At 33.4% G+C, this 12,097-nt stretch overlaps 1 protein-coding gene across 1 annotated transcript; it reads right to left on the bottom strand.

The window, feature by feature from the left end:
• Positions 1-296: 296 nt before the first annotated feature.
• On the bottom strand, positions 297-11,411 carry LOC134699855 (perlucin-like; the record flags this gene model as incomplete). Its single annotated transcript, XM_063561262.1, has 3 exons — positions 297-511; positions 5,405-5,492; positions 11,367-11,411. Coding segments are annotated over 3 exons (348 nt in total), but the record flags the coding sequence as incomplete, so codon positions are not given.
• Between the last annotated feature and the right edge of the window lie 686 nt (positions 11,412-12,097).

Genomic DNA, 12,097 nt, shown 5'->3' with positions numbered 1-12,097 from the left:
CACTGATGAGAGTCTTATGAAGGAGAAACGCACGCCTGGCGTACTAAATTATAATCCTGGTACCTTTGCTAATTAATAACATAGCAAATATTATAAATCAAATTGAATGTAAAACTTTGGAATTATATCGAAAATTAAATCAAAACATTCGATCGTTCTTTTGATACATGTATTTAATAGATATAGGAGGATGTGGTGTGAGTGCCAATGAGACAACTCTCCATCCAAATAACAATTTAAAAATTAAACCATTATAGGTTAAAGTACGGCCTTCAACATTTATAGAGAAAAAAAAGTTACTTGCCTTTTTCGCAGATAAATGGCATCAAATTTTGACATGGGCCATCATTCCATGCATACCCAGAGGCTTCCTTCAATGAAAGACAATGTTCATTGCCGTTATAATTGTTTGGTTCTCCCTCTCTCCAATCAGTAAAGGTTATAAGATTCTGACTGTGTGACCATATCCAAACACCTTCTTTTTGTTCGTCGGTTCCACCTAACCAGTACTCTATAAATTGTAATAAAACACTTGAATCTTTTATATAATGTGATCCTCAAGTTTATGATAGCCTCAAGTCTGCTTTCTTTCACACAAGTTACTCTCATGTTAACTGTTCTATGTTCTGACGTAAGACATACAAGAGCTAAATTTTGCAATTTTTACAAAATAAGATATATATTCTATCTTAATTCTATTCAAATTTCTAACAAGACGCCAAATTCTAGGCACATCACGATTCTAGCAAAGGAATTGTGCGAATTAACATTTGTAAAATTATAGAGTGAAACAGATGAAATAATATTTAGAATAACCAACAATAAATCGATAATAAACTACCAAACTTTTTTTTTCACAAAATATCCACAATATTATAACATGCAAAACAAGAACAAAAGCTGAAAACAAGGGAATAAGGAAAAGAAAAAGAATTCAGGGATTAAGACCTAAACAGACAACTCCTTGTCTTTAACTCATTTAAATTAACCATGAAACCTCGTAGCTACCAACTCATACTATACGTTTAACCTATTATGTATATACAAAGGTACAAGCCCCGTCCGTTTTCGCGTTGCAAATCATATATTCATTTATATATTATGTATACAGCCACGTATCACCATCATTAATGGCGATCCGATGGATAAATCTGTTGTAGAGTTGTCACTGACTCAGACGTACTTGTAAATATAACTATTTTCTGTGACTGTATCTTACATTAATTTGTAGGATCCTTTACTATAGACAATTGAGCTGATCTGTAACAATAACATCTCCATACCTTACTTACCATGTACTGCAGTACGCCGCAAGATAAAAACTGACGAGGAAAGGTAACACACGGCCACTGAAAGCTTTATTTTTGTAGAGTCCAGGTGGTGGTGTGGTCTAGCGGGACGGCTGCAGTGCATGCGATTTGGTGTCACGATATCACAGTAGCATGGGTTCGAATGCCTGCGAGGGAAGAACAATAAATTTGCTAAAGCAAATTTACAGATTTAACATCGTTGGGTTGATGTTTAGACGAGTTGTATATACATAATGTACACAGCCACGTATCACCATCATTGATGGCGATCCAATAAATAAATCTTTTGTAGAGTTGTCACTGACTCAGACGTACTTATAAATATAATTATTTTCTGTGACTGTATCATACATTAATTTTTAGGATCCTTTACTATAGATATTTGAGCTGATCTGTAACGATAACATCTCCATGCCTTATATATCATATACTGCAGATCGCCGCTAGATTAAAACTGACTAGAAATGGTAACACACGGCCACTTAAAGCTTTATTTTTTAGAACCCAGCTGGCCGAATGGTCTAGCGGGACGGCTGCAGTGCAGGAGATTTGGTGTCACGATATCACAGTAGCATGGGTTCGAATCTCGGCGAGGGAAAACCAAAAAATTGCGAAAGCAAATTTACAGATCTAACATTGTTTGGTTGATGTTTTGACGCGTTATATGTATATATATGTATAATAGACATTTAAATGGTAACCGACTTGTAGCCCATGGTTTCGTCATATGTTGATGTCAGTATCACGTAACGCAACTCATGGACGTGTTCGATTCTTAGTGAAGGCATATAGAAATTTCAGAAGTTATAGGTAAGTTTTTGAGATTGTGTCATCAGCGAACAGAAATCAGTAAATTTGTCTTTTCAAATTTAATGAAAAAAGACATACAAAGGAAACAATAGAAGATAATCTGGTGAGTCCATTTCAGCGACACATTCGTGAAGCGTTGATTCTAGAAAAAGAATGCACGGTATGTGAATAGGGTGACGTCATCGCATTGTTTTAAGTCGGTTTCAGACATTTTCAATTTGATGAGATCAAGAAGTTTGCTTATCTTCTCAATCTGAAGTTATTAAACACGCCATACATGCCATAGTAGAGACGGCAGTTTTAGTTGATCAAAAGTCAAACATCGCCAGGAATTCTCACAGACAACTTAGCCTAACAATATGCCTTATAATGCCAAACTACAATATATCGTATTAAAAATACGTACATTTGTAAGGTACTACAGATACAAACATTAATGTACACTACCGGTTAACCGGTTAATCAGTTAAACGATTATCCGAGTAAACAGTTACACAAAACTGTTCTATTTGATAAGACTAAGATAAAGATATATAAATATACGAGTCTAAATTGAAAAAAATACGTTCAAACCTATGATTGCGTTGGATAAAAAACGAATTTGTTATACGTGTGCATGTAAAACAAATGTCGTTGTAGAAAGGTTAAAATACAGCACAAACAACATTTTCAAAAGGCCAAAAAGTGAAAAAGTATATTTAAACAAAACGCATTTGACTAACAGGTCAAACAACTGATATTCTTAAGCCCTGCTGACTGCCATTGGCGATTGCCAAATATAATTAATCACGAGATGTAACAAAATGGATCTTTATATAAATTTAATACTTAACAGAAAACAATAAACGTGTGGCTAAGATGTTATGACACAAACACAAGGTGTCAATATTGTTTTATACACCAGATCTAGATTTCACAATATATGTCTCTTCAGTGATGTTAGTGGTCGAAACGGTATTTCGAAGGTCAAATGATTTACCCTCAATTTCAGATAGACTCTTGAATTTTAGAAGTTTACTAGAACACACCCGCGAAATCGCGGGCATTTAGAGTGTTGTTGAAAGTATTTAAAGTGCTGTAGAAAGAATTTTGTTAAAGATTTACTGACTTGTGAATTTCAGGAAAAGTATCGGAAGTAATAGGTACTTGGGGACAGGAAAATTATTTTTTTTAACTTTAAATATTGTTTTCGGTGTCATTTTGGTCTCTTGCGGAGTAGTGTCTCATTGGCATTCATACCTCATCTTCTTTTTTCGTAAAAAAACTTTACGACTGGAGAATTTCAGAAAAAGGTATCAAAAGTCATAGGTAATTTGGGACAGGATAATTGTTTTTCTAGGCCGGCTCCTCCTTTTTTCACAAAAGAAATCATTTTTTTTGGTTAGTTCTCTATTAATTTTAATGACACATGGATAATTTTAGCGCTTATCTGTGTATTATGAACATTTATAAAAGGGGGGATCGCACCGGGAGGGGTCCTGATCCAGATATCCCGGTCTTAAGAACTTGAAATCCCGAGGTTCCGAATTTAATATAAATTAAATACCTCGACTTCCAGAAATTCGAAAAAAAGAAATCCGGACCCCGAAAAGGTCAATCCTTAAATTTTGATCTTAAAAACACCCGTTCCTGACGTCCCGAAAAGGTCCTGCTTCATTTATTACTATACATACAGTGTATTTTCTTTTAAATTCAATTCTCAGTTTAATAATCGATCCACGGCGGTCATTGATATATTATACAGACATTCTCTATTTAATAAACTCTGTGACCACCGTGGATAGTAAACTTGAAAATGGTATCAGACAGAAAGTACACTTTATTCCTAGTATAAGTATTTCTTTCAAAGTATACAATAAACGCAAGCCGAGGGTCTAATCTGAATTAAAATTCGTCCAATGACAGATATCAGACAGATAATACACTTTATAATATTCGTAGTATATGTGTGTTAAAAAGTATACAGAAAACGCAAACCGGAAGTCTTATCTGACTTAAAATTTCTTCCAATGACGGAAACATATCCGGACGCCTTTTTTCTCCCAAATTAACTCAATCTGGATAATCATATGAATGGATGACAAATGCGATTATGCATTGTACATATAGGACACAGAGGCATGAAGATTAATTTATTGTGGAAAGAAGAGAAGCGACACCCAAAATGAGGTCTTCTCGTTTAATAGTATAGATAGGGGATGAACGGATCATATAAACTGGAGGGGAAATATGATACAAGCCCAAGCGAAAATATATAAACGAGTCTAAATTGAAAACTACGTTCAAACGTATAATTGTGTTGGATAAAAAACGCAATTTTCATACGTGTGCATGTAAAACAAATTTCGTTGTAGAAGGGTCTAAATACAGCACAAACAACTTTTTCCAAAAGACCAAAAAAGTAAAAAAGTCTATTTAAACAACACGCATTTTACTAACAGGTCGAACAACTGATGTTCTTAAACCCTGCTGACTGCCATTGACGATTTCCAAATAAAATTGATCACGAGATAAAACAAAATGGATCTGAATATAAATTTGATACTAAACAGAAAACGATAAACTTGTGGCTAAGATGTTATAGTTAACTGGTAGGTAGAAATATCGTATGCAACATAGTTTTGATTTATGACTTATGAACTGTGGAATACTACTGTTTCCTTTATCTAAGTTAAACGTGCTTGCATAACATGATTTCAAAATGAGTAAAACATAATGAACCTGTAAATCAGTGACTGTCGCCTGTTGCTGTATATCATATTTGTTTTTGTTCAAATATACGGCCGTTGGCTTCTCGATTATATACAATAACATTTCATGAGTTTTTGTAGCTTTTATGCTGTATTAGTTTCGCTCATCATTTATATTGATACCTATTGTTGCTTAGGTCTACACCTTTTTGTCTCTGGTGAAGAGTGTCAACCGTAATGACTCTTAGTTCGTTGACAGAATTTTCATTTCGTACTCAACCAGTTAATATCCTTGTAAGTAAAAAATCGTATACAACCGATGATCTGAGCGTTTGGAAATTTTCAAATATTGATATAATAAAATAAGTTGATATTTTATGAAATGATGTAGTATTATCCGAATTCTTTTTTTCTTTAAAACAGTTATAATACCGATGCTCACATTTTATGTTTATGCAAAACTTTTACACGAAGGATATATCACAATCTTAGAACATGTCCACCTGTGAAAACTTATCAAAAATATAAGCGTAGCAAGTTCATAGTGTATTGCTGGTTCACTTGCTTACATCTTAATGCAATGAATATACATACTTGTCGCGCATGCTGACAACTTTAAAAAGTCGTTTTCACCTTTTGAATCTACTTCTACAAGCAATCCTCCATCATCTTCACAGACAATCTGTAATACATACACATAGGTCGTCTTAATAACAGCCCAATAAAGATAGATCTCTATTTTTTTTAGAAGCAAACGTTTTTTTCTTCCCTGATCGGGATTCGAACACATGCTACTGAGATATCGTGGCACCAAATTACCTTGCACTATGCCCAACGCGCTAGACAACATGACAACATAGGCCCTACATACATATACATGTTTTTTTTTCCCGTTCAATTTATTTAATTTAAGTCAATGCAGAGCCTTTTATAGCGAATTAAAGGTTCTGTTCATCGTTATAGGCCTTACAGTGAACTATTTACCATTATGGCCCGTTGAGGAGATGAATGTTTAAAATTATCAACACGAGCAGGTTATTTCATTGTGGGCGCAACAATTGTTTTATTTTACCGAACTAACAGTGGAAGGGCTTTTCGAACACTTACTAGTCTATGTTTTTAACATAACAAACACAAACTGACGTTTAAAATACATTTGTGTTCTAGAATTTCTCGAATTTACAACAAAAATTGATTTTTTTTGTAAATTATTGATTGCCTTGGAAAGGACCGTTTATAAGAGATATCATCGGCTGCTAGCACTGTCAGCTGTATTCATGTCCAATGCCTTATTTCCTCGTCTCTCGATGGGCTACCAGTCAGGTAACGTGTACACTGCCATTTTGTTTATATACGTATGTGATGTCATTTTCAGGGGAGGTAACTTAAGTATCATCGGCTGCTAACACTGTCAGCTGTATTCATGTCCAATTCCTTATTTCCTCGTCTCTCGATGGACTACCAGTCAGGTAACGCGTACGCTGCCATTTTGTTTATATACGTATGTGATGTCATTTTCATGGGAGGTAAATCAAGTACAAATCAACAAACTTAAAAAGTGAATAATAGGTTATGCACCGCTGGTGAACATTTTTAGAGTGATTCGTCCTTCCTTGCAATTGAATGACAAACAACAGAATTACTCCATGACGCGTGATAACGTTTTATCCAATAGAAATTTAAAAAAAAGATATGAAAGGTATAACAAAAGTTGTTAATTTCTGTGTCAGTTGGTGTCTTATGGAGAGTTGTATTATTTGTAAAAGTACGGCATCTTTTTTTTATTCATAAACCTATAGCAAGAATGAGCTTCAGATGACATACCAAAAATTATCAATACATTTAAAAATAAAATTTAATAAAAAAAAGTGATAAAAAGCTTGTCTATTTACCCAAATAGAATGTTACTAAATGTTATAATAGTGCTAGCAACATACGATAATATGAAATACATTTCGAATTACCAACCTTAGCATTTGTCCAATCTTTCAGTTCATTGCTGAAGTAGTAGCATTTGTTTTCGTTTTTTAACCATCCGATTGGACATGGAAGTGAAACTGAAATTTGATTATTAGATAATTAGACTTTAAAAAGAGAATGACATACATGTAACCTAAATCAAAACAACTTTAAGGTTTTTGAATGAGTATCGAGAATATGATTCAGTGATAAATGTATGATTTGAAACCTAGATCGGTTGGGTTCGGATATGGAATTCGTTCTCTGGTTACCAAAAGCTTTTTATTTGTAATATGGTTTACGGTAGCTCTTCGATGTAATCATGTGTTTTAGACAAAAGACTTATCATAAGGTTTGAGAATTGTGCAAAATAAGAAATATCAACACATGGTTCATAATGTGCCGGTCCCAAGTCAGAAGCCTGAATTTAGTCGCTGGTTTATGTCGGTCAAATTTATTTTATTGAATACTGTTTTATTTGAATTTGGTCATTATATTCTCATTTGGCAAATTACGGAAAATACAACTTATTTTATATCAGACCCCTAATCTCTTATCAGCCTATTGTCAAAAAACTGTATGGTTTGTTTTACTTTTCTGTCTACTAGAGTTTTAAGTTCATTAAATACATCAGCATTTTTACCTTGGTGAAACCGAAGTAAATATATAAATGTCTCTTGATTTAACCTTTATGATGGTCTACCGTTATTATCAAATCGTATAAGCATATCAAACTCACATAAGAAAGAAAAAAATGGCAAATGTATAATCATTTTTTATTTATGAGCTTTTCTTTTTTTCACTTAAATACATTTGGCATTATAATGGAAAAGCATCCTTAGTTTATCTTTTTTAAGTTTTAAAATCAAAAACATTGATTGCCATGTAACCTTTTAAACGTTTGTTGAACATGTAAGTATTCTTTCATTTTTTCCTTCTGTAGTAAAAAGGTTAATGTATACTAAATTAAAAAAACCCACACACTATACTACTTTTACCTTTTGACTTTTTCAACAACAGTGCATCTGCTGAAATCTCACTTTTTGGGCAGCAAGATGCATCTAGGTTGCACTGCATTGTTTTCGTATCATAACTTGCACAGCAGCATATTTCCTCAATGGTACACAAAGATGCACAGACCGCTGGAGACGGGGTCATTTGTTGTATGATTGTTGTACTAGTCGGTATAATTCTTCTATATTTTGTTGTTATAAATTTACGTTTTATTACATTCAGCTGTGCAAATTCTATTGAAAATATAACACATAAAAACACAACAATAAAATCAACCATGGTTTCGAAATGTGTACGATGTCTGTTACGCTGTTTATGAATGTTTATACTTTTTTGAAAATAAATCCTTCTATAACACTTTTAACTAAATTTTAAACACCTTAGTAGTAAACACTAACTATTTTAAATACTAATTAAACACGAAATAATTAGCTAATTACAGAAACATGAATCAATTGAAATATTATCTTGAGCGTGTTTGTTTAAATGTAATTACAATAATTCAGTCATAAAAGTCCAATTATCGAGTTCAATGAAGACATTCATAGAACATGTAATTAAGATGTGAAGTTTACAAAAAAATAAAACGATTTCGAGAAATATTATGGAATAAATCATACAGCAGCAGTTTTGTCTTGTATCTATTTCAAACATTATAAGAAGCACGCCTGTCTCTTTTAAACATACCAAACAAAGTTCCAAAGACTTGGTATGCAAACATAAAATAAGTATTATCACCAAATTCGACAAACCACTATATCAAGGTTTGGTGACTATGATATATGCATCATCCCATTATATCTTGAGATAAGGAGTATCACTGATACAATAAAGTATCCTTCAGATTGTGAATTCCATCTCGAAATACCTCGATTAGGAATAGCAACATTCCAACTGACCCTGCATATGAAATAAATATCTCTCAATTGATATGCTAACAAAGAGCATATTTTCCCGATCACAATTTCCTGGACAGATGTTTGCTTCTAAAATGGAAATTATTATACAAAGGGTTCTAAATAGTAAAATCGAAATTATCGCTTAGACATTTTAACGAACGTAGTGACACGTTTGTTTGGTAATTAGTACAGCTTCGTTGGGTTAAGCGGAGAGTGTCAAATAACATACTCCAGTCGAAACCCGTCGAAATTGCATTACATTGATAATTAAATTAAACAACATGAACTGTTATCCTGATGGAATTGTTTCGTTGATTAATCAAGAAGTGTCTTAATATACTGCTGAAATTTATTCAGAACTTACAAAATATCAATAACATATAAACCCTGAGCACTATCCTTTCAAAGATTAAGATATCATTTTCACATGAAAAACTCCTAGATAAAATTTACGACAAAAGAAATGTTTACCCTGTAGATATTCTCACCAATACTAATAAAGACAATGCATCGGCCAATATAAAATATTAAAACGGTCAAGGGTATCATCCGCTAAGATACATAACTACTGGAATCATTAGTGGCAAACTTTTCTAAATTTGCCGGTTTAAAAACAATTGCAACATAAAGAATCTAAGGATTCAAATAATTCAGGTTATGTTGTTATATATCTCTTTGAGTGTATTGGTTTCTATAGGTATTTGACATTTTTTTTAATTTTAAGCATTCCTGACGATGGCGGGTTAAAACGTAGAAAACAATAACATGAATAAGCAATTGATATTGTGTTGTTTTCATTCTTTATACATGTTATAAAACTTGGTCGACAATTATGCAGGTCGACCTCTGGTGTTCTTATCAGCTTTGGACATGATATGTTGCGTTTGGAGGATTGATATTTCAATGGATACTAGTAGTAAACATAATCTGCCTGGGTTGTTTTTGTACTCGTATGAATCAGTATTCATTCAGAACTTTCTACAAGACAAGAAGAAAAAGGAACTTACACAATTCTTTAATTTTACTTGCAGATATACTGATGATGTCCTCTCACCGAATAACCATTTTTTTGTCAGACTTGCATCTCATTTATCCAATTGAACTTAAAAGCATGGATACTAATGGCACAAAAGGGACTGCTGCATACCTTGATAGTGTCCTCAATATTGAATGAGGCTGACGACTACACACGACAATCCATGACAAACGGGATGAGTTCCCAATTACCAATCCATTTCTCAGCAGTGGTATACCCTATGTTCCGTAGTACGATGTTCACATATCTCAATACGTTACTGTGATCAACACAACAATGAATTGGTTGATATATACGATGTGTCTAACATAAAGAACAACATTATCGTCCCAGAGGGTATCACAAGCCCAGTAGTCAGCACTTCGGTGGTGACATGAATATAAATTATGTGGTCATTTTTATAAATTTCCTGTTTACAAAACTTTGAATTTTTCGAAAAACTAAGGATTTTCTTATCCCAGGCATAGATTACCTTAGCCGTATTTGGCACAACTTTATGGAATTTTGGATCCTCAATGCTCTTCAACTTTGTATTTGTTTGGTTTATTACTATTTTGATATGAGCGTCACTGATGAGTATTATGTAGACGAAACGCGCGTCTGGCGTTCTAAATTATAATCCTGGTACCTTTGATAACAATTTAAATTATATTACGTAGATTATACCACTGGGTCGATGCCTCTGCTGGTGGACGTTTCGTCCTCGAGGGTATCACCAGCCCAGTAGTCAGCACTTCGGTGTTGACATGAATATCAATTATGTGGTCATTTTTTTTTAGAAATTTTCTGTTTACAAAACTTTGAATTTTTCGAAAAACTAAGGATTTTCTCATCCCAGGCATAAATTACCTTAGCCGTATTTGGCACAACTTTTTGGAATTTCGGATCCTCAGTGCTCTTCAACTTTGTATTTGTTTGGTTTATTACTATTTTGATATGAGCGTCACTGATAAGTCTTATGTAGACAAAACGCGCGTCTGGCGTACTAAATTATAATCCTGGTACCTTTGATAACAATTTACACACGTCTTAGATTATACTTTAACATTAATGTCGTTTCCACTATTTACAGAACATACCCTATTCCCTACTATGACTGTTTTATACAATGTAAATTGTCAATGCCAAATGATTTATCTCGGTATTGATATACCCAACTTTCACATATATTAAATTATGTTTTTTTCTGTTGTTTCTGTTGTGTGTTTGGCTGCATAGTGCGCATGTTCATTGTCGTGTTATGGAAATGGGGAATGTGTAAAAGAGACAACAACTCGACCTCAGGAAAACACAACAGCAGCAGGTCACCAACATGTTTTCAATGTAGCGAGTAATTACCGCACCCGGAGGCGTCCTTTCGCTGACCCCTAAACAAATATTTACAGGTTCAGTGATAATGAACGCCATACTTATTTCCAAATTGTACACAAGGAACTAAAATTGAAAGAATACAAGACTAACAAAGGCCAGAGGCTCCTGACTTGGGACAGGCGCAAAAATGCGGCGGGGTTAAACATGTTTTTGACATCTCAACCCTCCTCCTATACCTCTAGCCAATGTTAAAAAGTAAACGCATAACAAAACGCACATTTAAATTCAGTTCAAGAGAAGTCCGAGTCTGATGTCAGAAGATATAACCAAAGAAAATAAACAAAATGACAATAATATACATAAATAACAACAGACTACTAGCAGTTAACTGACATGCCAGCGCCAGACTTTAATTAAACTGATTGAAAGATTATGATTTCATCATATGAATATCAGGCACAATCCTTCCCGTTAGGGGTTTAGTATCATACCATCATACCATATATGAGAAGATAAAACCAGTGTCATGCCAACAACTGTTTTTTGAATAAATATGTATAGTTTCGATGCCAAAATATGCAATCTTTAATGACCTAACAACAGTATGGTAACTATATCCCTTCTTAATAAGTCTATTTAAAGGTTTTGTTAGTTTCTGAGGTGAATACTGACATTTTTGTGCTTTATAAAAAATATTTCCAGAAAAATTTCGATGTTAAATACCCGAACGTATAAAAAGTCTGCATGTTGAGCTATATTAACGAATGATGTCTTTATACCGATAATAAAATTTAGTAAATGTTTTGACTATTTTGTGAAATCCAAAACCCTGGTGTTATAATTTTTCAGTAATACCTAAATTTCTCTCGTTAAATCTAAAACATTGTTACATACACGACCGAATCGTAAAAGTTGAGATATATACACAGCGTAAGATGGTGACAAGGGAACGTCATCATCTAAAAATGTATAATTAACGATAGGAAATGGATAATCATCTCTTTTATCATAAATTTTAATATTATTAAGCTTTTTGTTAGTGATTTAGATATCAAGATCGAGGAAATG

This window comes from Mytilus trossulus, unplaced genomic scaffold (genome assembly GCF_036588685.1).
Source record: "Mytilus trossulus isolate FHL-02 unplaced genomic scaffold, PNRI_Mtr1.1.1.hap1 h1tg000085l___fragment_1__unscaffolded, whole genome shotgun sequence".
NCBI lineage: Eukaryota > Metazoa > Mollusca > Bivalvia > Mytilida > Mytilidae > Mytilus > Mytilus trossulus.
Note: the sequence above shows the minus strand (reverse complement) of the source record. Positions and strands in the feature narration are given on the sequence as shown.